The sequence below is a fragment of the Anthonomus grandis genome, chromosome 19 (genome assembly GCF_022605725.1).
Source record: "Anthonomus grandis grandis chromosome 19, icAntGran1.3, whole genome shotgun sequence".
Classification (NCBI taxonomy): domain Eukaryota; kingdom Metazoa; phylum Arthropoda; class Insecta; order Coleoptera; family Curculionidae; genus Anthonomus; species Anthonomus grandis.
Window position 1 is genome coordinate 11,294,619 of NC_065564.1, and position 27,367 is coordinate 11,321,985.

Sequence of the window (27,367 nt, forward strand, 5' to 3'; positions counted from 1 at the left end):
CAGGTAAACACTATCAATAGCCAAGTTTTGGCTTTTATTACCCCGGTCTCCACACTCGTTTTATAGCTCACACCTGCAGAAGCGGCGATGCCCTTGTACGATGATTTTCAAAGAGCTGGCGTCCCCATTTAAATTTCCGTTAATAATGGCGTCGAGTGACCCAACTTGTATTCTATTCTGTAAACTTTGGTTTAGAATACCACGTTTCTGTGAAGGAAATTTTTTTTTGTATCGCCATTGATTTTTTTTTAATTTTATGTTTGCTTAATCAAAAATTTGGCTAAGAAGGTTTATGTGGGCTTGGACTTCTGTTTTAAAAAGTAGTCATTTTAGGTATCTGTGCATTATTAAAGTTAACTAATAGACGCTTTAAAATAATTTCGTTATTTGATTCTGCTTCTTTTTTTGGAAGTAATTCCTCATATACTAAAAAAGACCATTTATAATGAACATTTTTATATTTCCTTTTTCACGGAGAAATATTTTTATTCTGTTGCTTTTAGGGCAAGGAATGTTTGGGATAAAAACATTGCGAATAGGCTGCAGAAACTAAAAATAAGAAAATGTATTCAGAATATTAACCTGTCAAAATTAATTTTCGAAAATTGGTGTTATTTCGAAAGGGCTATTATGTAAAATAAACGACAAAGATATTTTAACAACGTTTTGTTAAATTGAGGTCTGTAATCGCAATCTATTCTCAAAGGTGTACCATAGTGTTTACAGAATACTAACAGGGTATTTACTATGAGTTTAGCCGCTAAAAGTCCACTTAAGTTAAGAGTACTAATTCTGATCCTCTTCTAAGTAGGATTCTTGATTATTATTATATTGGTTGGAGTCTGGTATACCAGAATTGAAGACACAAGTGGATAAAGGTCATCACATTTAACGAAAAATCGTATTTCTTAATAAAAATTCATTTAAATTCTTTTCTTGATAAAAGATCACATATATTTTATATTTACGAGTTTTTTCTTCTAATATTAAAACAAAACAAGATTCCCAGAGGTTAAACGTATCATGAACCACTATTTGGAGTTTTTTTGGATAAACGTGCTAAGGTAACATATCACCTTTATCCACCAGAAAGAGTCTAGTATTTAGTATGTACTTATATTTAAAGGTTATGTTAAGGTTGTTTTTTTGGTTAAATGTTGATTTGGGAATAGTGGTTTACTAGTTTTCCGCTATAAACGATCTCTAATGATGTCAGTTACCAAGAAGAAAAGATAATTGTTCCTTATTAAAACAACAAACAGGAACGTGTGAAGCACAAGAAGGTAGGAAAATATAAAACACTTCGTAAACAAAGATGTCTTGTTCCGAAAAAAAAATTAATTAAGTATAGTACAATAGCTTTATACATAATATTTGTAAACTGTTGCTCGTATTATGTTTTTACTGTTGTTTATACTGTGTGTCCTTGAATTGATTCCCAAACAGGAAAACTGTTTTATTTAGTAAGAAAAAGAAAGTTATTTCTATATATACAATAATTCCAAACTATGTCTTTGTACACGTACATACATAGTAAGCTATAGAATATTGGTATTTTAGGTAAAAATGTGCAACCAAAGAGTGAAATATAGACCAATTTTACTAATGATTCACCCAAACATGATTTAACAAAAGATGTCTTTTCCGTTGAAAATACTATTAGTAACTTTCAAAAGATTTGACCACTTCTAAATTTAGTTTAAACATATTTTTACTGATATTACTGATCAGCCTAGTACAAGTAAAGACACGATCATACAAAAAAGGATCACACTCTGATTTAATACTTAGAAGTAGAAAATCAGCTACATCTGACAATATTGGTAAGTTTGGTTGGTTTTTTTCTTATATGGGAATAACTCATAATATGGGAATAACTTATATAATGTTTCTTTAAATATTTTTAGTTAATGAAGATTCTTTTTTCGATAACCTTTTTGATGAATATGACCTAAAGTTATGTTTTTTCCTATGCAAATAAAACAGACAGTTTTAGGTTATCTTAAGCGTAGGTATTCAAATATTACTTACAGGTTACAGTTAATATTAATATAGTTCACCGCTGTCAATAGTTTTCTTATTAAAATCTGCGAACCTTTTAACCGTTTTTTAACTAAAAACACTTGATCGCGCATCCAACGTCAGGTAAAGCGAACTAAAAGTGGTCGCCGCTTCTTGTTTTGGTTTTGCGATATTTTTTTCAAAACAGTAACAGAATGACATATGCGGTTGATCTATTTTTTTAGATAATTTTTTTAATTAATAGGGTTACTACATTATTAAATAGATCATGGAAGAGGATTCCTCTACGCCATACAAGACGATTGAACTCAAATTTCTGTTTAGTTATATACAGCTTGTTCTCTTTTCCAGGTCAGTGACGTCCAACTTAATCTTTCTTATTTCTAATGATAATGTCATACTCTCTTGAAATGTGATTAATTTGTTTATTAAACCGATATTTTTGTCGCCATTGGAGGCTAGTTCTATTTGTTTATGATTGATAAATTCCGTGCGCATCATTAAACTGCTTTAACAGATCATCTACACGTGCACTTATTACTTTAAGATTAATATTTTGAGCTTTAAGAGAGAAATTGATCAAATTATTCATAATAACTCTATTACAAATCCACCAATAAACAACAAAGTAATTAAAAAAAGTAATTAATTGCTACTGTACAATTCAAAATTTACATTAACAGTAGGAGCACAAGCAAATGTAGTTTACCACTCAAGGGACATCTGTATATTATATAATACGCTTATAACCTTCAATGCCGAAGTTTAAATAAAGTTATTAGATTTAGCTTAAAACTAAGTTTAAGATTTTTATTAAGTGTAATAAACTCGCCACTGGTTCTGTCTATCATTCTTGTAGTTAGTCACATGCTAGACTTCAACAGTGGAGTGTGCTCCACCTTTGTTCTTTTTAAATTCGGTTACAATCTTAGAATATCGATGTATTTATTTTTATTGTAATTACCATATCTTTTATTAAAATATCTACAGTAAACCAGTGTTCTATTAAGGAGAGTAGAAAATATAATTCATAAAACTAATCGTAAAAAAGTCTTACATATCGCTTTACTAACAAGTTTGTTAATGTTACTAACTTATTAATAACTAGAGACTCCTAACTCTTTAACATTTCTTCAAAATTTAATAAATTATTAGTGCTTTAAATAATAAAATCAGGTAGTAAAAATTGCAATTTTATATAAATTAATATAATACGCATTAGGGGTAAAGAAGTATAGATACACAAGTATAGACATTTACAGTATAGACATTTACTACAATTGTGCAAATTAAAATGCAACATCTAGTAAGACTTTAAATGTTTTATATGATCAAGGAGAGAAAGTTGTAGACAACGACATTAGACAAGACTATACATGTACAGAGACACTATGCCACTTAACAGAACCCATCCAAAAAACAGCGGCACTAGAAGTCATACTTGATTTTAAACGCGTCTCCCGACTTTTGACGAATTCCTCTACCTTAATAGATAATAATACCTTCATATTTTGGACCATTGAATTAATATGGTCTATGGTATATTAATATTGGATATAATATGAATTATAATATCATATGGAAAATTGAATTAAAAATAAAAAACTTGAAAAAAAATTAAAAAGTAACGAACGAGTAAAAGAAATATTTGACATAACATGATTTCTTTTAGTCACTTAATTGAACCATGTGGTTAAGAAATAAAAAAAAATTGTTTTTCATTTCTTACATAGATTCTCATCTTTACATATAAAATCTATATGAAAGTATTTTTTTCCCTAATCTTGTAATTTAAAACACACTTACAAACAAGATATTCAAAATACTTACGATGATAATCGAACAAACGTTATTTGTGAAATTAGAACATTTCTTTGCATTTTCGATAACTGTTGAGTCAATGGATTTATTTCCACAAAAAAAAGTTACCCGTGGCCTGTTTATGCGTATCATATTAACTTTTTTCAATTGTCTGACACCCCAAAATAAAATTTCTACCTTGTACGACTCGACAATTGGTTTTAAGTAAGAAGGCACTGGTAATATTTCATCTTCTGGCGCTTTAGCGGCTTGGGATATCTGAAATGAGAAAAAAATAGAATTATATATGAATAATAGACTATTGCTCTTAGAAAAGTAAAGATAATTTTAATTTATAAACTTGGTCAATGAAATAAAGTATCCGCGTCACGGTAAAACAGCCGCAGGTTATTTACTAAAATTACCTTCTTCTCGAACGTTCGTAGGCCCCATATTATTTCCTAGTAAATGTACAAGAAATGCCAATTTGATAGTAATATTTGATACGTGTACCAGCATTTTGTTTTAGTTCACCAGTGTTGGAAACAAATCCAACAACCTTTTATTTGTATGTATTTTTGAATTGTGTTAGTATTTATAAGTAACGTGCACGCCTATGATGCGACGCTACGCCAGTGATTTGATTTTAGTGACAAGTGATTATGTGACATTGACTTTGGGCGCGTAAGCCGCGTTGTTCGTCAGTGCATTCTAAAAGTCCGCGAGAAGCACGCTGAAATCTTTTTTAGTTTTCTATTATATATATTTTAGGGCAGCAAAATGCTGAATCGTATACATAAAACGTGTAAGTTGCTGTAAATAGTGTATTATAGGAATTTTCTCATCGGCAGTGTCTTTTTTCCCGACTCCAGCGCTTCCTGAAAATACAGTCCACATTTCTTTTAAAGTCCAGTTCAGAGATCTATTAGAATCTTTGATGTGTCGCAGATGCCGCACTAAATAGTACATGCGTCTATGTCGTATTTATTGTCGCATGATATACATGTTTAAATGGCAAAATTTTATATAATTTATCTATGAAATCATTTTAAATATACGTAAAACCCCATATTGAACGCTATTTTTTTTCTTTCGAAAATGTCCATTTTTAAAAAGAAAATAATATCAAAAAATTGACCGCGGGCTAAAATTCAAGCATTTTACAAATCATTTTAAGCACTTGCAGTACTCCCAGGCTGTCACCTCTTTTTACCTAGTCTATTAAACAAAGATAAAACACCTGCGGTCTGACGATTCCTACTTTCAGTTGTGCAAGTGATTGTGTATCTCTCTCTATCCCACTGATTTTGAGGATTACGGGGCCGTACCCAGATAAATTTTTGGGCCGTTTTTGTATTACTTTCGTCGTGTTTTTAAAGAGATCTTTAAGGATGGGTCTATCACCTTTAATAGTTGGGAGGGGGTCTTGTGAGCTTATTATTTGATGTGTTTTGCCGGTTTTGGTTTTTTACACGTTTATAAAAGTGGAGAATTTAGAATTTGGCCTGTATTCGTCTAAATTTTTTGCAGTTTTTACTGTGAGGAAGTATACTTAAAGACCTTAAAATGTTTCGACCCTGGGAAAATAGAGAGGAAAATTTGGCAAATGAGAACAGTGTTTGTGTCGGCTTATGGAGACCGTGGGTGCACAAAAAAGACAATAATATTTGTGGTGAAAACAATAAGAGTGATCAGTAATTGATCTGATCTGATTGATCTCATTGATCTGTGTCTAAAAGTAATTTAGACTCATATAGTTCTGATGGTTCAGTTTATAGTGTTGAGGAAACAGAGAAAGAAGCCATGAAAGTAAAAGCTACAGGGGAAAATCAAGGAGTTTTAAAACGTAAATGTTTAAGTACAGACGCCAAACAAATATGTTTAAATGTAAACAATCTAAGGAATGATCCTCGAATCACAAATGATTGTAGTGCTTTGCAAAAAACAGTGGTTTTAACAGGGGTTCCATATAGTACAATATGCTATTTTGTAAAAAAAAGATAATTAATTAAAGGGAAGACAGAAAAAAAGGAAAGATGCAGGACAATCAAAGGGACTTTGGACATTGCCAAATTGCTAAGGGAAGTCGTGTATTCTAAATACAAAAATAAGGAGGTTCCAACTATAGAGATGGTTAAGGACACCCTATCGGCAAGGGACAAACATTTCGCAGTCTTAACCTTGCATAGATACCTAATAAAACTTGGATTTAAGTTTAAGATGGTTAACAAAAGGGCTGCTGTAATGGAAGGTACTCGAATTGTCAGGTGGCGTATAGAATATTTGGAAAATATTTAAAAAATTCGAGAGGAAGAAAGATCCATATATGAAATCATAGAAACATGCATGCAGATATATTTGAAACCTGGTTTGAGAAAACGTTAATTCCAAATTTAAAGGAAAACAGTGTGATTGTTATGGATAATGCATCATACCATTCAAGGCTTTCTGAAAAAATCCCAAACACATCTTCACATAAATTGGAAATTGAGACATTTTTATTAAAACATTATCTCTATTTCCATGAATCTTATACAAAGAAACAATTATTGAAAGTTGTAAATACCAAATCATGGGAAAAGCAGTATGTAGTAGATAACATAGCTAAAAAGTATGGTCATACTGTGTTCAGACTTTCTCCATATTATTGTGTATTTAATCCTATCGAGTTGATTTGGGGACAACTAAAAAGGAGGATTCGCAGGAAAAATAAGTATCCAAAATTTGATAAAAAAGTTATAAATTTGATTAAGGAAGAAGTTATGAGTTTAGGAGAGGAAGAGTGGAGAAAGTCAAAAAATTATAAGATACGAAGAGGAATATCGTAATTTGCATCAAATTATTTTGAATGGAGGGGACCGTTTCATTATAAATTGGAATAATTATGAATCTGATGCAGAAATTAAAGATCTGTAGCTAAACTAGTTATTGTTGCATATGGTAAGAAACCCCTTTTTTTATTAATTAAACAAGTATATTTTTTTTTTACATTTTACTACCTCTGTTTGTCCTTCAGCAATATAATAAGGACTGCTTCTTCCTGCATTCTCTGGGAAAAAAGTACCTTTTTTGCCATAGTAAGAAAACCCTTTTTTTATTAATTAAATAAGTTTAAAATTTTTTAGAAGATAAGAAAGAACCAAAACATTTTACGCTTTTGTGTTAAAAAGTAAATCTTTAATGCCTTAATCCACAGAATAAATTGGCCTAAGTAATTTGTACCACCTATTCTCTCATCACTTGTTATAAACATCCCACTGCTGGCGCTAAAAACTAAACTTATTAAATTAAAATTTTTGGTTAAACTGATTTTACGTACTTAAATCTTATAGTTAAATTAAATATAATCTTGCTATCAACTATCCTGAATTTCTAATTTAATAAAACTAAACCCAAAAATCCCGAATAATAAAGTTTTAAATACAAATAAATTGTGCAACTTTTCACGCTTGAGTGGCTGTGATTGAGGTCAGACGTCTAACAAAATAGTACGTGGACGTCTGAATTCAAATGTTACGAATCAAATGTATAAATTTAAAAAAGTATGTTTAAAACATTTATTTATTTAATGGAATGTTTGAATATCGCTTAGAATATTACTTTGACACTCTTTCCACATAAAATTTTGCGATTTAAACTTGTATGTCATGTGACAATACAAGCAACACCGGCACACGGACTGTTTGCGGCACATCAAAGATTCTAAGAGATCTCTGAACTGAACTACATATTGAAGCAGTTACATCGCCGAATATGTGTACCAGTAAAAAGGGCATGCACATATTTTTGGTATTTCGAGCCGGATATTGGAGAAAAGCCTACAAGAAGCAGTTTTGGTGAGAAAAAAATCCTATTTGTTGCGCTTTCACCTTTTTCCTGGAACCTGGAAAGGAATTTTCAAAGCCACGCCGGTGGCGACACCTAGCGGTGAGTTTACGACCTATTCAGAAATCCACATCGACACGCAGCGCACAGCTGGCGTTTTTAACAAACCAGAACTGGACAATTGACGGAAGGAATGCCAGATGGCGCCACCTCAATTTAAGGTTACTGGAAGTATTAAGGTATCAAAATAAACCAACAAATAAACATTCTATTTGTGATTTGCACTTGTGTTTTAATACAAATTGTTTTGATTTTTCATTTATGTACAAGATATTTAATTATTTATATTTTATAGCGGCATTTTTGTACATAAATCTTGAAGCTAGTGTTTAGTACATTTATTGATTTTAGTACATTCATTAGTACGAACTTTGTACATTTAGTGATTTTTAGTACATTTACCGTTTTTACTATTTTTTAACCCGAACTGTCAAAATTTTGTACATTTGTAATTGTACTGGGTTTTTATTTACATTTTCGATTTCCATTTTCATTATTTTCAATTTGTTGTAAACTATTTGGTATATTGTAATTATTTTAGATTTTAAGGGTTTAAAATGTCTCCGCCTGAATCCACTGAGTTGAAAAGACTAAAAAGCAAGAAAAAGCAGGCAATTGCTTGCATTGAAAGGATATCAAGGTACATCAATGAACATGTAAGTGACCAATCTGATTTAAGAAAATTTGAATCATTTTCTGTTAGAAAAACAACTTTTCTGAGAGTTTTGACAAAATTCAAGATTTGCAAGCAGAAATTTTGGTAATAGACCCGAATCATGATGATGATTTAAATGAAATTGAGGTTCTTTATTATGACTGCCTTGCAGTAATAGATTCTTTATTTCCTAAGCCAGGTGCACCTAATGTTACTGTCACAATGCCCAACAATAATTGATAATGTGGCTCAGGAAAACCATATCCCAGATGTAAGTTTAAACAGGTTGAACATCCCCATTTTTGATGACACTTTAATTGAATTTAAGCCATTCATTGATATTTTCACAGCTCTGGTGCATCGAAACACCAGAAAAACCAATGTAGAAAAATTATGTCATTTAAAACTACATCTAAAGGGAGAACCCTTAAGTTTAATTAATAATTTACCTACTGTAAAGTCTTCTTATCACGACACTTTAGATTTACTTAATGATAGGTACAACAATGAGAGTATGCTTATTAGTAATCACATATATAAACTTCTAGACATCCCAAATATTCAAAAATGTACAGCCCCTGCTTTAAGGGATTTTTTAGTAAAATGAAACAACAGCTTGGTGCTCTTAAAAATTTAAACCAACCTGCTGACACTTGGGATATGTTGCTTCTTTGCATTTTCTCAAAAAAGCTTGATCAATATACTAATTGAGCATATCAAATAGATAGAGACATGTTTAAGTTACCAACTTTAAAGGAATTTTTATCCTTCATTGAAAATAGGGCTACAGCCTTAGAAGCTGTTAGTGCCCAAGAAACTCAACCCACAAAAGATAAATCCCACATACATTTAAGAACCCAACCTGAAATACAGAAAAATAAATCAAAATGTCCTTATTGTTCCCTAACAAATCATAAACTTTTTTATTGTAAAAATTTAAGGCAACTAGTGTAACGGATAGAATCAATTTTATTGACAGGTATAAGTTTTGTAAGTTGTGTCTAAGTAGCCATTTAGGTAAGTGTAAAATGACATTTAAATGCACAAAATGTCAGAGAAGCCACAATGTCCTGTTGCATTTGGATCAGCCTCATGAAGTTTTATCTAGTAGTTCTCCCAAAGGGAAACAAAGAGTTGTTACTCTCGGTTCGGTTGATCAGTGCTTTAAAAATGTCCTGCTTCCTACTGCTGTTATTCAGGTAAAGGGAAAAAATAATAAATTTGTTTTGGTAAAATGTTTAATAGTCACTGGGTCTCAAATAAATTTAGTAACAAGTAACCTAGTAAAAAAGTTAAAATTAAAAACATTTGATAATTATTTAAGTGTAATTGGAATTACTCAAAATTCCGCAGAAATTATTACAAAAATCTGTTAATTTAAATATTAAGTCTTGTTCATATAATTTTGACCTAGATGCAAAGTGTTCTGTGGTGGACAAAATTACACATAATTTGCCACAAACTAATTTTAATCTCTCAAATTTAAAAATTTCTGAAAATATTAAGTTATCAGACCCCAATTTTAATAAGTCAAGTCCAATTGATATTTTGCTTTCTTCATATATATTTTTTAAAATATTGCTTTCTGAGAAAATTGAAACTGAAAATGTAATATTTTAAAATACTCTTTTTGGCTTTATTGTAAGTGGTGTAATCCCTAATTCGCAAAGAGTGTGCAATTTGACCTCTCTAACATGTATTCAAAATGTTGAAAATGTCACTTCCAAATTTTGGGAAACCGAAAAGGTTCCAGAAGTCTTTAAAGAAGCTTGTGAAAATCTCTATATAAACTCAATTGAAGTTATCAACAATAAATATCAAGTCAAATTACCTTTAAAGCAAGAGATGACTGATTTAAATTTGGGCGATTCATTTTCAGTTGCTTTGAAGAGGTTCGAAAATCTTGAAAAACGATTTAAGGCCAATCCAAATCTGTTTATTCAATATCAAAAATTTATTCATGAATATTTGGAATTGAACCATGCCAAAATTGTTGATTTAAATTCATATGATCTTAATAGTGGCTCTGTTTACTTCCCAGTAATTCGTGAAGATAAGAAAACTACAAAGTTGAGGGTAGTTTTGGATGGGTCCATGAGGTCAAAAATATATAAATGATTTTCTTTACAATCGTGCCGTGGTACAGAGTAAACTTTTTGACATTCTTGTGCTTTTTAGAACATATAAATTTGCTATCCTTTGTGACATTAAACAAATGTACAGAATTATTTTAATATATCCAGAACATCGTTGCTTACAGAATATTTTGTGGCGAGAACCAAATGGCCCTCTTTTATGTTTACAGTTACAAACTGTTACTTATGGTTTAAAAAGCTCATCTTTTTTAGCGACAAGATGTCTGGTTGAATTGGCTAACAAGGAACGTCGGGATTTTCCTCTGGCATCACAAGCAATCTTAAACGAAACCTATGTGGATGATGTTCTCACTGGCCATGATACTTTAGATGATTTATCAACTTAGCTTATGTCGATTAGCTTATGTCAACATAAGCAAAAGTAATTTTGTTGTCAAGACTTTGGGCTTATCTTATGACACAAAAACTAACAATTTCAAACTTCAATCTCCATCAGTTCTTGATGCAAAGCTAATTCTAACAAAGAGGCCAGTCAGTTTTATATCACAATTTTATGATCTACTTGGTCTAGCCGGTCCAGTTTTGGTAACTGCCAAAATATTTATGCAAAAAATTTGGATAAGTAAAATTAAGTGGAATGATGTTTTGCCAGGTGAACTATTTGATGAGTGGCAAGAATTTTTAAATAATTTTCTCGATATGCCTACCTTAAATATATCAAGAAGTTTGTATTTTACAAATGCCGAGTGCATAGAAATTGTTGGTTACTGTGATGCCTCTACAATTGCCTATGGCGCTGTTCTTTATTCAAGAACAATTTTCCTTGATAGAATTCATGTCAATCTTATTTGTTCGAAATCTCGAATTGTTCCAATTGATAAAAAATTAACTGTCCCTAGACTGGAGCTTAATGCTGCTGTTTTGCTTTCAACTTTATCCAAGAAAGTCTATGATCTTTTAAAGTCCAAAGTAAATAAAGTGTTTTTATATTCCGACTCAACTATTGTCTTGGCTTGGATAAAATCAACTCCAGTCAAACTTAATCCATATGTAGGAAATAGAGTTTTAAAAATCCATGAACTTTCATCCCAATTTAAATAGCTTTATGTTAATACAAAAGATAACCCAGCTGACATGTTGTCTAGAGGACTTCAACCTCCAGAGCTTGAGCTCAATAAAATATGGTTGTATGTCCAACTGCCAACCATACTGCAAAATAAAAGTTTTGTTCATTCAGAAACTTTGGCTCCTATTGTTGAAATTTTGCCTGAATAAAAGGTACATTTTTACAACGAAAGGTCATTTTTTGAAAACTATTCTTCAATTTCTAAACTTGAGAAAATTGTAGCTTATATGCTAAGATTTTTTAATTGTCTTAAAAATAAAACAAAAGCTTCAGGTTATATAACTATTCCTGAATTAGATAATGCATTCAAAATAATTCTTAAATGCAAACAAGCTCACCACTTTGCCCAAGAACTAAAATGTCTTCTAACAAACTTGCCAATAAAAGGCTCTATTAATTCTCTCTTCCCTTTTTAAGATTTTGATGGAATATTGAGAGTTGGTGGGAGGTTGCAAAATGCAAAAATATCTTATAATCAAAAACATCCCATGGCTCCGTTAAAGTTAAAGGGACGTCTAAAAAACGATTTTTTTTTGAAAATTTTTACATAGAATGTTGAGTTTGAACATTTTATTGATAAAAAAGTGAGGATGAAGTAAAAAAATGCAAAATTTTAAAAATTATAAAGGATTTTCTACTTACGTATGATCCACAATTACACCCGGCTTAACTACACTCTATTTGCGACTAGGCATCACGTTGACCATTATATATGCTATTAATTTAAATTTAAAGCCTTAAGTAACAAAATTCTGCAACTTAGAAGGATTTACATCACTTCTTTAGGTGATAAACAGAAATTTCCACACGCAAATCAGGAATATCAAATATGCAAATACGGATTTATTCATAAATTTAAAAAAACTGTCAAAATGTCACATATTTATTGGGAGTGACTACTGTACTAGTACGATTATCGTAATTTTCTGTCCTGTCTCATTATAGGTAAGTATTTGTTTATTTATATAATCATAAAATATGCACACGGGGCGGTAGCCCCGTGTGCGCATACAAGGCGGGCGCACATGGGGCGGCAGCCCCGTGTGCGCACATGGGACTGTGTGGTTGGCGCACATGTGGAGTTGGCATTGCAAAAAGGGATTGGAACCTTGGGTTGGCGCTAAATAGTGGGTTGGGTAGTCGTTTGAGCCCTACTTAGGGAATGCGATAATAGTTAGAAAATGGAAATTATAGGCACAAACACGCGGGGCGGGAGCCCCGCGTGCTTGTGCCTATAATTTCTATGCCTTATTCCTATTCCTAATGCCTATAATGAATTTAAAGATATTTATTGTTTTGACTATAAGTTAATGTACATTAAACCTCATCGTTATTATTTACTTATTAATAATTAAATATCTTAAATTATGTTTTTTTTCAAAATGTATATTTATTATATTTAAAATTACATAAAATATCAAATAATTTAAATAAATAATACCTATTTTTTAACACCTGATAAATGTATTTTGTTTATGTAATGTAAAATCTAACTCGGTATATTATGCCTTTATGATCTAAAATTGAGTCCACAGCCAACCCATCCAACTAAAAAGTGTTCCAGGCAAAACCAAAAAATACTACTGGGGACGTAGTGAAGCCACTCCCATTTTCGTCAATAAGGTTATTGTTTTATATTTCGTGTGTGTAAATTACAAAATATGTAATTATAGGGGTACAAAGTGATAAAGAATCCTATAAATTTACAATTTTAGCACCCAAAAAATTCCAAAATTGCCCCAATATATATATTTTTCAATTATAGTAAAATCAAGAGCTAAAAAACCTTGTGCAAGTCGGCAATAGTTACGTATTTAACGTATGTAGAAAAACCTTCATAATTTCCAAAATTTTGTATTTTTTCCAATCATCCTCACATTTTGACCACACTCAACATTCTATCTCGTTTCACTCTTCTCTCTTCTACCTTGTTATTCAAAGGGAACATCTCAGATTAATGCATGCTGGCCCACGCCATGTACTTAGTTCTCTTAATTTAAAATATAGGGTAGTAAATGGGAATCGAGAAGTAAAAAAGATTTTGCATAAATGTGTAACCTGCTTCAAACATAAGGCAAGGTGTTCAAAACAACTAATGGGTTTCTTACCTGAAAAAAGAGTATGTTCTTCTCGAATTTTTGAAAATGTTGGAGTGGATTTTTGTGGTCCATTCTTAATAAAACAATCTCGTATTCGTAAATCAATTGAGACTAAATCTTATATTGCTCTTTTTGTATGCTTTTCAGTAAAAGCTATCCACATGGAGCTTTTATCTGACTTAACAACCGAACATTTTTTAGCTTGTTTTAAACGGTTTATTAGCCGCAGAGGTAAACCTTCAAATGTTTTTTGTGACAACGGATCAACTTTTAAAGGTGCAAATAATGCTATAAAGGACACGTTTTCCAAATTTTCTAAGGATCCGAAAGATATTAATTTCTCCATTGAGAAAAAAATTAAATTTAATTTTATTCCTAGCTACTCACCTGTATTTGGGGGTCTTTGGGAAGCTGGGGTCAAAAGTGCCAAGTTTCACCTTAAAAGGGTAATGAGCAATTCTGTTCTTACATATGAAGAGCTAAACACTTTAATTATTCAAGTGGAAGGTATTTTAAATTCAAGGCCGTTAATGCCTATGTCCAATGATCTTACAGACCTTGAATATTTAACCCCTGAAAATTTTTTGGTTGGGGCGCCAATAACTAGCTTTCCTGAACATGATTTGACCGAAATTCCTCAAAATCGATTAAAATTCTGGAGGCTATTTAAATGCAACAGCATTTTTGGGAGAAGTGGCACAAGGACTACTTGGCTCAACTTCAGCAACCAAAATGGCGCACTGAGCAATCAAACCTCAAAGAAGGCATGCTCGTGCTTTTAAAGGAAGACAATGTTCCTTCCTACATATGTCCTGTGGGCAGAATCATTAGGGTTGTCCCTGGTAGGGACAACAAAGTAAGGGTTTGCGAGGTAAAAACCAAGACAGGAATTTATTTGCGTTCTGTTACCAAAATTGCTGTTCTGCCCATAAATTAAAAATTTATTCTTTTATTCCATTCTTCCTTAATTCTTTAATAAATCATTTTGATTTGAAATAATAATTTTTCAGACTTATTTGAAGTGAACCAAAGTTTATATTTTTAAGACACTTATGTTGTCAATAATTTTAAGACTAGATGACTAGTCCAAATATTTTTAAGGGTTCCTAAGAGATCTAATTTTTTAGTCAAATAATTTTTTAGATTACTTATACAGTCACATCTTTTAAATGACTTATTTGGTCAACATTTTTTAAGACTCATTTGTAATCAAATATTTTTAATGCTGATGACAGCTAAATAAATTTTTAAGACTCTTAATAAGCCAGATATTTTAAAGACTCATTTAATAACATAGTCAAAAAAAAAATTTTTTTTAATGTTTTAATTTAACTAAACTTTTTCTAAGACTATGAAATCGAATAATTTTTAAGGTTTCTAAATGACCAATAATTTTTTTTTTGAGACTTTTTTGTAGTCCAATTTTTTAATGACTAATTTCAGTCAAAATATTTTAATAGCATTATTGCTTACTTTTTCTTGGGACTGGGATTGTCTTTCTTTTGCTAAGGCCCCCAGCATGTTGGAAACAAATCCAACAACCTTTTATTTGTATGTATTTTTGAATTGTGTTAGTATTTGTAAGTAACGTGCACGCCTATGACGCGACGCTACGCCAGTGATTTGATTTTAGTGACAAGTGATTGATGTGACATTGACTTTGGGCGCGTAAGCCGCGTTGTTCGTCAGTGCATTCTAAAAGTCCGCAAGAAGCACACTGAAATCTTTTTTAGTTTTCTATTTTATATTTTAAAGCAGCAAAATGCTGAATCGTATACATAAAACGTGTAAATTGCTATAAATAGTGTATTATAGGAATTTTCTCATCGGAAGTGTCTTTTTTCCCGACTCTAGCGCTACCTGAAAACACAGTCCACGTTTCTTTTATATTGAAGCAGTTACATCACCGAATATGTGAACCAGTAAAAAGGGCATGCACAACCAGCATTTTTGTTTTATAACACGTTTCTAAACTGAATATTCTACGTCTTTTAAAAAAAAATCCTTCATAACCGCCGATTCTGACGGGAATCACCACACATTAGCAGTTTAGGATGCTACCCAATGAACCGTCTTTTCAAAAATCAAGTTATACGAGAATTTAAACCGACAATGCAACATGACGGTTTTCTACCACGCAGTTCGACTTTCGGTATTTTTGAAATGGCATTATGAATTCCGACAATACAAAGAATTAGATGCTATGTAGATCAACGGATCACTCAGTAAATACTACATTTTATTATTATGCAACATTGCAACATTAGCCACTTTTTCTTCGGCCCAGACTGCCTCCTACCCTCACCTATCATATCCATGTGATTTCTGACGGTCTTGGGGTAGGAGCAGCGACATGCCTCACAACGGTCTGTCAACACTGCCGGGTACCCCCTAACAAAGATCAGAGGTATGCGAGCCATGGAAGCATCCTTCAGGCGGTAACCCTGTTGAAACTAAACTCGGCTGGATATCTGGAGACTGGATATCGACAATCTTTCCGGTGTTGACGCGACTAAAAACGCCCTTTACTTCTACTATGTTCGGGTGTAATTCTGCTTTTTCTACTTTCCGCTATTCGCTTTCGGACAATCTGACCACAGTTCTAGATTTCCCTTTTCTTACAATGCGCTATATTCTTCTTTTCTCTCTGCTCTGCGGGGTGGGGCTTCTGGGGTATTGGGCTTAATTAAGCCAAGGTGAAAGCTATCGTGCCAAGGTCTGTATGGCACCTGAGCCCTTAAATCAGGTGTCTGGAATGATGTCCACGGACAGCTTGGTGGGACTTATTATGAAGAAACGAAACGAAATAATTAAAGACCCTAACGTGATGGGCAATAGTCACGATCCTCTTTTAGAGAAATTTTTATGTGTGATGGTGAAAGTGATGGATAAAAACTACCAGTACCCGAAGGTACACCTGCAGAAGGTGTTTTGAACTCTGGAATGAAGGTGGACCCGATGATAATGACCAAAAGTGAAGGAGAGAATCGCTCTATTCGGACACCCGAGGTTGAGGACCAGCAAGGAGGAGTAAGACGCTTTCCGGGGGTTCACAATGCCGGGAGTCTTGAGAAGGGTAAGCGTGACGCGTCTGGGGAATGTAAGAACCCCAAAGATGCTCCGATCACCCTCTGGAAACTTAACGGGACAAAACGCAAACGCCTAGTTAAGCTTAGGGCCGAAGGCAAGGACTATAACGCTCAATGTCCACCAATATGCCTACCAAGAAGGTAAATGTCCATTAATCTGTATAAAACGGTAATAGTGCTATTCACCAGAAAAAGGAATATGGGCGAACTCAAACTACCAATCTTGAGAGGTTAAACTATTGAATTTGCAACAAAGGCGAAATATCTTGGGATAACCTTAGATAGGACTCTTAATTGGAACTCGCATTTTTATGAAACAATCAAGAAAGCAAAACTGTCCCTATGAAATTATCACAGGATATGCGGCAAAATCTGAGAAATGAACCCAAAATAGATGCAGTGGTTATACACGCAGGTCATGAGACCTACGATATCCTACGGATCTATGGTGTAGTGGAGCAAAGCAATACAACAACTGGCCCAAACAAGACTTAACAGAAGCGACCAGAACCACTCCGACCGCCGCCATGAAAGAACTATTTGGACTGACCCCTCTGCACACATACCTGTAGGAGGAAGCCATAAAAACTACATACTACTTACAAGCTGCACTATGTCATAAAGAGCATATCGGCAAACAGAGTCTGGATGGAATCAACTGAACTGGTTTGGAAGGTATGCAGTTATAGCACACTTGGTATGTCATCAGACATAATGCCAAGAAAAACACTTCATTTTCGGTCAGCATAGCAGACCGAGCGAACTGATAACAGAAACGGATAAAACTAGAGAAAGCGGACATCTGAGTATATTCAGACAACTTCAAAACCCATTTTGGAGTAGAAGCTCGAATATACTATAGTAAACCAAGGACAGAAGTATCTATCTGCCTTGAGAAACACTAATCAATTTTTCAAACAGAAGTACCTGTCATTGAAATCTGTGCAAGAATGCTTAACCAAATGCAACTTGAAAACAGAACCACCTAGATTTATAGTAACAGTCAGGCGGTTTTAAAAGCGCTAGAATCCTTTACCTGCACATCTGAAGCAATATGCGCAAAACATTTTCGGAGATTGGTCGGTAAATGAAATTTGCTCAAACGGAATTAGTTTATTGGCAGGCGGCCAGTGGATACGGTGCCACGTGTTGGTTACTGGTCGAAACGTAGCGAACAGCGTAAACAGCCGGAACACTCCGGGCAAAATTTTTTGTTGCAGATTGTTTGGAGATCGCGGCGGATTTGGTTTGTTCGTAGTGTTCTGTTGCAAGTCAATAACTACCTTAACATACGTATGATACTGATAAATTATAAGTCTGCACGGCCTCAACGTAGCAGTGAAAGTGCGATTATCACTGTGTATTTATTTCTTTTAATGTTTTTTCTTTTATTATATACTTTCATTTTACTTTTTACATCAGACTGTGCGTAAGTATATTTTCTAACTCATCACGCGCTAGTACACATCCTATTCGTATAAAAATGGGTAATATTGATATAAAACTTTGTTTTAATATGCATAATAAATATGAATGGATTTGAGATGGTTTGGTTGTAAAACTCTACAAACGTGAGTTTTTTTGTAAAAAAATATAGAATGCTCAGATGTTAAAAAAAAAGAAAAACCTTTTAATGATTTGGATGAAATTTTGTTTTTGTATAAATAATTACCATCTAAATGGATTTGAGAAGGTTGCAAATCTCTATAAAGGAAAGTTTGGTCATAAAACCAGATTTTTTTATATTTGCATAGGGATGCAGATATTTTTTTCAGCATAGCGTTATATGCGGCATAAAAAATATAAATTTATTGATATTAAAATTGTATCGTATACCAATTATTACCACAATAAAACCCACTTAAAACCAAATAAGCACTACTAACCAAATGAAAATAATATACCAATATGTTGTATTTTTCAATATATCAAACAACTCATACTATAGTCAAAATCGCTCTTATCGTGCGGGTGTATCGGATTATCAACGAAAAACTTTTGTAGTTACGTTTCATTTCAATTTGCACAACAACGTTTGTTAACTACAAGGCGTCAGATAAACGAAACAGATATATGCAGCGTTAATGTATCAAAAGAAGATAAAATGATAAATGTCAGTGGTTCTAAAACAATTACTTTCATAACAAACATGCCTGTCTCGTTTCGATTGAAATTATTTGTCACAAGATAATTTAAATTTCAAATTATGGAAAAGAAAAAGCCTTTTTGTGGATTTCTAAATCCTCAAGCCAAAAAAATGGTACTTAATGTTATTAATTACTTCGAGAACGAAAAAGAAAATAAAGGGTTGCCTAAGAATGTACAAGAAGAAGTAGCTAAAGCGTTTGGAATTAGTTTAAGAATGGTGCAAAAGGTTGTATATGAAAACAAGAACAATCTTATTCCCAAGAAGGAAAAAAAGTGTAGAAGGAAAAGGCCGAAGGCTGAAGATTTAAGTGAATGTGTAAAAATGGAAGTAAGGGATAGGATTTATGAACTATAAAGGCTAAAAACAAATATAACGCTGCCATTTCTGAGGGAAGTTTTAAAGCAACGCGGCACTTTGGAAATTGGACTTTCTGCTTTATCAAAATTAATTAAAAGCATTGGTTTTCGCTATAAAAAAGACTGCAATAGAAGATATTTGTGTGAACTACCAAATATTGTGAGCCAACGAATAGGACTTTTACGACAATATAAACAAAATGAAAAATCAAAGTTAAGGAAAGTGGTATTCTTAGATGAAACTTGGATATTTTCAAACGGGAGTGGAATAAAATCTTTGCAAGATGAATCTGTGAAAAGCGTGAAAAGAAAAAAAGGATGTGGTCAGGGAAAACGATTTATTATTTTACATGTCGGGTCTTCAACGGGATTCGTTCCAGGTGCAAGTTTAATTTTTTCTTCTAAGTCTAAAAGTATGGATTATCATGACAATATGAATTGCGAAATGTTTGAAAAATTGTTAAAGGAACAGTTAAGACCGAACTTGCAAGAACCTTCCTTAATAGTATTAGACAATGCGTCGTATCATTCAAGAATTTTGAATAAACAACCAAATGGAAGTTGGAGAAAAAGCGAAATTTATGAATGGTTAGTAAAAGAAAATCAGAATCCCTTGCCATATATGCTAAAATCCGAATTTCTTTCAATTGCAAAATCGCTGAAAAGACCAAAAATATATGCTGTTGACGAAATAGTACGTGAATATGGCCATGAAGTTTTAAGATTGCCACCATACCATTGTCAGTTTAGTGCCATTGAGCTTATATGGGCAGGGTCAAAATCTTATGAGAAGCATGTGGGTGCTGGGCTTAGATCTGACCAGGTTGAAGCTGTTTGGAATGAGGCATTGAATCACATCACAAAGGAGTATTGGCGGAAATTAGTGGATCACACAGAAAACATTAGTAGAATCTGGTGGAAGAGAGAAAAAGTACTCGATATCCAAGTTGAACCATTGATCATTGCTCCATTTGAAGAAAATTCGGAAAATGACGAAAAGTTTTCCGACTCTGTTAGTGATAATGATAGTTATAATTAGTTTCTTTTTTTAGTCAAATTTGTTACTTCATTTTTACACATTCACTTAAATCTTCAGTCTTTGGCTTCTTCCTTTTACACTTTGTTTCCTGCTTGGAAATAAGATTGTTCTTGTTTTCATATACAACCTTTTGCACCATTCTTAAACTAATTCTAAAATTCCAAGCGCTTTAGCTACTTCTTCTTCTACATTCTAAGCAATCCCTTATTTTCTTTTTCGTTATTAAAATAATTAGTTTTCTTTTTGCATTTCGTTTATTATATAGGTATGATTAAAAAGTACAAATTTTTTTTTTAAACAAAGCTAAGTAAATAAATTGGTGAATGCACTGGGAGATAGATATGCCCGGCGCATTCTCCATTTTTTTAATAGTTAGTTTCAATCTTTTTTTGCCTTGTAATGTGTAAATAAATAAATATTCATATGAAAACGACATTTTAAAGAACTGTCATAACGTCTCGTATTTATCTTTTTAAAAAAAGCTAAGTAAATAAATTGGTGAATGCCCTGGGAGATAGAAATGCCCGCCGCATTTACCAGTTTTTTTTAGTTATTTTTTATATTTTTTTGACTTTTAACTGATATAAAAGAAAAGATAACACAACTTTTTCAATTTTCTGTGTATCAACGTATAGATTGGGTCAAACGACAAATAATAAATCATAAAATTAAAATGTCATTTTAAAAGTGAGATTGTAACATGAACTTGCCTTGAAACAAAGAAAGTAGTTTTCTGGTCTCTGACTGCACTGCATCACACACAATACAAATTAATTGTTTGTCATTATACCAAAATGTATAGTTTCCCAATAATTATTACAAAAAAACACAATCATACATAAACAAAGAAGACAAGATCAAATAATCGTTAAAAATTAGACGTTGTGCCCTGAAATCGACAAATTAGTATGTTATGCACATACATAGGGTCATGCTAAATCGTATACTAATTTGTCAAAAGTTTAGGTAACAACAATTTTTAAATGAAATATGTACAATTTTAATGAAAGGCTAGAGAGGCATTTTTGCTCTCGTAAAAAGATATAAAATGCTTAGATTTACATATTATTGCGTAAAGAAAAATTGTTATTGAAAATTCCGTCTATTTCAGACAATTTTTCAAAAAAGAAAAGTAAATATTAGGTCTGGCAACTAGCAGAATATCGCGTATTCTAGGCATATACCGATGAGGCGTATACCCAACAAGCTTTATACTTATTGGCTTTTTCACGGTATGAAGGGAAATAATCAACGTATGTTTTACATGTCGAATCTCGGATACGTAGTATTTCGCAGACATTTTTACGGCGTTAAAGGCATCACGTCAGTTAATAATTATGATCTAAGGTATATACGCGGCTTTAATATGTCACATGACGGCGTTCAATGTATTGTCAAACTCTCAAGGAAATAACATTTTGGCAGCCACTGATTTTTCAATTTGATTCATATTACGTGGTGACCTTTGAACCCGCGCGATAAGAGCGAAGGCGACTATATGAACAACTCGAAGGGACCATGGTAGCCATGGCCCTTCCTATCTCCCTTCCTAGCAGAACTCTTCATAAACTATTTTGAGTTAAATGCATAAAATAGATGTCAATACTTTCCACGAGTTTGTTTAACATATGTTAAGATATATTGTAAGTAAATGCAATATTCATAATTTTGTAGAACAACTCAATAACTATTTTCCATCCATTAAATTTACCTTCAAACAAGAAACAAATAATGGATTCTTAGATACTCTTGTCATCAAAATTAATAATCAATTCCAATTTGATATTTATAGAATAAAAACAAATACTTTTGAACACAAACTAGTGACTCTAACTATTGTTTTTAATATAAAATGGCCAGCATGCATTTCTTGGTACATCGTTTGGTCTCATTTTCTCTAAGTAATAACAGATTCAATAAAGAAAAAGCAACAATTAAAACAATTGCTTGGGTCAATTTTCAATTTTTATTTTATATTTTATTTTTATGACGATAAGATTATTGATAAGTTGTTTAGAAGACATAGGTTTAAAATTAATTTTTTCAAACTCTACCCTATTATAAAATAATAAAAATAAGCAAACTTTCGTTGCAATACCATATGATCTTATCTTAACATGATTTTCAGAAACAAATATATCAAAGTTCGGCCAAGTAACAACATTTTTTAGGAAACCCAACAGATAAAATAAAGGCCAATAAAAAGTTTGGGATTTATGAAATTAATTGCAACGATTGTGACATAGTACATAGAAGAAATCAGAAGATCAAATAATGTCAGATTTAAAGAACATGTAGCACATGTGAAACATGGAAGAATTGAAAAGTCAAGTTTGACTGGACATGTTTTAAGACTGGTCACTGTATAGTGATAAACAACTTAAAATTACTTAAACCAGTTAATAATAATAGAAATATAAATACAGAGTTTTGGTTACCGGTAGTCTTACCAGTAATTTGAATATTACCAAAGTAAATAAAAAAAGAATATAAAGAAAAAAATACAGCTATAACAAAAGCCGGCTCTAGTTGTACTACCATAATCCAAGGAGGCGGGCGCACATAATTAATTTTTGATAATAGGGGTCAGATTTTATTTTGAGATACATCAAATATGTTTTTTTTTTGTTTATTAGTTTTTAAATTATACTATTTAGAATATACAGTGCATTCACGATGAAAGGATCAAATTTATTTAAAATTTATATTGTTATTTTTTTTTTTTCATTTATTTTTCACCTCGATTAATGTTGTCACTTTTTTTAAAATAAAAAAAAATAATACAGAGTGCCTCAAGTAGAAACTATGACGTCAACATTCATTTTTTTAAATAGGAAACCTTGTATATTATGTTATGAGGTTTTACAAATTCTATGATAGATTCTAAATCAATGTTTAGATTTTACAGCCTGGTAAAGTTCTTAAAAATGTTGATTATTAATTGTTGATATTTTGAAAACAATTTAAGATTGGTATAGGGTGTTATAAATGAAATGTATATTTAGAATTTCTCATCGAATCCAAAATTGCACTAATTATGGGCTGTTCTATTTAAAAGAATAAAGTTCACAGCTGCTCAATCTTCTTGACCTACCCTGCATATTTTTCAGAAATTTAAAAACATACAAAAAAATAAAAGAGAATTGACGAGTCTGAGCATTATTTAACCAGGTAATTGATTTACATTAAGACACGTACCTGTAAAAGGTATTTTTCCAGGCTTTTTGGACACATCATATAACGAACCAGGGCTATGATAGTTCTATTTAAATAAAATTAATAAAACTTCTCGCGGTTTACTTGTGACGCTTCCAGATAATAATCCAGTCAATCAACAAAACCGTAATTTCAGGTTGAACCTTCCTAGAGAATATGACTGTTCTCTCCTCGGAGAGATTGATGACCTAAAAGGAAGACCAACCTAACTGCCTTCGGATTGTTTTTAGAAGTTTGCAACCAACTAAAATCGATTTAGATGGTTATTATTTATATCAAAACAAAGAGATTTTGAAATTGGCAAAATTGCAATATTTTCAATCGTACAATATAAATTTTTTATAATGAATTCAAAATATTTATCATAAAATTATTTACTCATTCGGAGTTTTGTCTTGATTAGGATTTAATAAGAAAAAGTTTTTATATAGGTTATTGCCTTATTGAAAAAGATATTTTTTTCCTTGCACAGCTTCGGTTTCTGTGGCTCAAACAATATTTTGATTTGGAACTTTTGTCACTTTAAACTTTATGATAAATAAATAATTATATTGTACTACACTATATACAGGTTGTATATTTAATGATTAGACACTATAAGATATTTGAAGACGTAATATGACAATCAAGCATCATTGAGGTTAAGATTGGAGGCTACTGCTCGTTGTTTTTTTATATTTGGGCTCAGGTTAAGAAAAATATTTACGAGTTTAAAAGCGATTTAATAATGAAATAAAAAATGATTACCCAATACAACCGTTTAACTATTTCTATATCCACAATAATACAGCCAGATGTAGAATTTATTTTTTTCTAACATTTCAAATTTAAAGATATTTACCTCTTTTATTTCAAATGCTGCCAAAATCTTTCCAAGAACTTCATCGTGGTTGTACATATTATAATACTTCAATACTGTTTTCTTAGAAGTTGACTCTTTATTGTCAACTACATTATTGTTAAGAAATACTATATTGGGAGTGATTAGGTCTCGTCCAACAAATTCTGTATACATCTAAAAATAGGTATATTTTGTTAGTAAAACTATTATAAAAAAAAATTATTGAAAATAGTAAGATTAGCGTATTACATTATCCAGCCGCTTTATTTTAACGACGGCACGCCTCTGACGGCGGCAGTGTTCAATATAAGTTTTTGCGGTTCCTTAATATTTGGCCTTTTCAAGTAAGTATAAAAGGATTATACAGTGACTATGCAGGTTAAATGACATTTTTGCTTATCATTTTCTTTTTAGAGTTCACTATGGCAGCTTGGAGGATATTGATTGATTTCTAGCGCCCTAGTGGTAGATGCATGCATTCAAACTAGCCGATCAATACCCAACAATCAAAGTTAAGATCCCAGCATATATCGGTTGCCAGCAACCTATTTTTCACCATAAATTATTCGATAAAACCCTCGTATCTCCTAAAATTCTCAAACGATTTGAATAAAACTTTTTTATGTAATAAATGACAAATATAGAGTGCTTTCATTTCAAAACGATCCACCCTTAATAACTTTCGTAAAAAAAAAGAAACACGTCAAATTAGATATACAGGGGGACGATTAATTAAGCATTTACTGAAGTTCTGTCAATCACCTCCTCACCTCTAGCTAACCTCACTTTAATATGTTAAATGGGAACCCCCATCGTGTAATACATCATAGTAAGCAGCGTAAAATTCTCTATTCAACGGTACCAAAAAAAAATGAAATCGGTAAATGTGTAAGCAAATAGTTAGCGAAAATTTCTAGAAATAATGAATATTTTATTTACTCCAAACTTTGGTATATTAAATGAATACTTTTAGTGTGGTACCTACATCATTTTAAAATTCTTACATTTTTTTATAATAGATCATAAGAAAAAATACAAGCAATTTAGAAGTTAAAATGTGTGGTAACAAACAGTACATTTAGTTCAGGCAAATTATTTATTTTTTTAAGTAAAGAATGTGTACCGGTATTTGCGAGAAAAAAGAGTATCTTCACATTTTTTGCAAGAATCTTTGCAGTAGTTATATACCCCCTTTTGCTTATTCTATATATTTTAACTATATTATATTACTGCTTACAGTGCTTTGACAGCAATTGCTTATCTTTAAGTTAAGATTGTATATATAGGACACAAGGAACAAGAACTAGTTAGATATATTTGTACTTCAGTCGAAATAAATTGTTTTTAAAAATAGTTTTTATTGTGGCCACCACGTAATTGGCGCAGTCGGTAGGATAGGCTAAAAGTACGTGTCGAGAGTAGGAATCTATACTGAAATCTTGAGTATAAGCCGAAAAAGTCGTCCGTTCGTTTGTTTCAACAATTTAACAAGCCTATCGAAAACGCGTAGTGTCCAGAAGAAGTTTCGTCGAAGCCGAATGTATCTCAAGACTAGGGGACCGTGAACAGACATCGTCCAGAGCCCTATTAGTACGGACAACGGGACAAACATCGCCTTGAGTCCATAGCTTAAGACTGACCAGGGGACCGTGAACACGCATCGTCCAGAACCCTATTGGTACGGAAGGAGGACAGCATCGCCGAATCCCATAAGATAAGATAATGTATTTGAAGTCTACAGTACTACTGCTATCGTAAGTACTCCTTTTTATCAATATCCTTATTTAACCTATTGATATTTTTGATATTTTTCTGATTTGACTTATTTATATATTTTATTGCATATATTTATATTTTAATTCCAACCTGGAAGATTCAGATTATTTAGTTGAACTCTTTGATAACCTAAAGTTAAGACAAAAACCTAAAATGGCACAACCCAATTACCAATTGATACGTTATCAAGCTGATAACATCCCTTTATATGACGGCAATTCAAAAACTCTAAATAGATTTATCGCTTCATGCGAACATTTTCTTTCTAACCACCAAAATAGGACAGAACCTAATAACCCGATTAACATTTGTCTTTTCGATACGATAATTGGAAAATTAATAGGTCGAGCAGCAGAACTAATGGCTCCTCGAACAGAACGAGATTCTTGGCATAAAATTAAAGAAGTTTTAATAATAACATTCTCAGATCAAAGATCAGAAGATTGCTTAGTACAAGATATAGTTAGTATGAAATTAGAAAGACACGAAAATCCAGCTTCATTTGGTCAAAGAATTCAAGACGCGAGATCACTTCTTTTTACAAAAATAAACAGTTCAAATGCAACAGCAGATATTAAACTTTTAAAAATCACACAATACGACGATATTTGTTTAAAAACGTTTATTAACAATTTAAATTATCATATGCAATTAATTGTCCGATTAAAAAATCCTGATTCCCTCGAACAAGCGCTTTCCTTTGTAAGGGAAGAAGAGAACTTCTTACAATTCAAAAACAGAGCAAACTCTAGTAATAATAGTAACTCTAATAACCAATCAAACCATAATAATTCAAATAAACATCATAACCAATCGAATTCACAAAATAAAAATCACAACAAACCTGTAGTATTACCTTTAAGTTATAACGATTCATTTAATCGCCTCGCTAATATACAGAGACAAAATCAGAACTTTAATAATAATAATTATCGCAACCACTACCCTCAGAGGTTTAACCAACAAAACCCCAATTTTAGACAAAGTAATAATTCAGCCCAATTCAGACAAAATAGATTTGGATCAAACAATCAACCAAATCATAATAATAATAATAACTTTAGACCTTTTAATCAAAACAGAAATAACGATATTCCAGAACCTATGGATACTTCTTCATCTAATTCCAGAATTAGATCTATCCAAACAAGACCCCAACCAATTTTTAATAATAACCTTGATTCAATGAATAATTATTCTTCTGCGAATAATGCGGAA

General features: G+C 32.0%; 1 protein-coding gene across 5 annotated transcripts in view; it reads right to left on the bottom strand.

The window, feature by feature from the left end:
* The window catches only part of LOC126747250 (otoferlin), a 228,244-nt gene that overhangs the window by 124,095 nt on the left and 76,782 nt on the right, over nt 1-27,367 (bottom strand). For all 5 annotated transcript variants that reach the window (XM_050455768.1, XM_050455771.1, XM_050455770.1 and 2 more), the window contains exons 16-17: nt 24,374-24,547; nt 3,853-4,101 (exon numbers count right to left, since the gene is read on the bottom strand). In XM_050455768.1, coding sequence (XP_050311725.1) covers nt 3,853-4,101; nt 24,374-24,547 — 423 coding nt within the window. The remainder of the gene's footprint in view (nt 1-3,852; nt 4,102-24,373; nt 24,548-27,367) is intronic.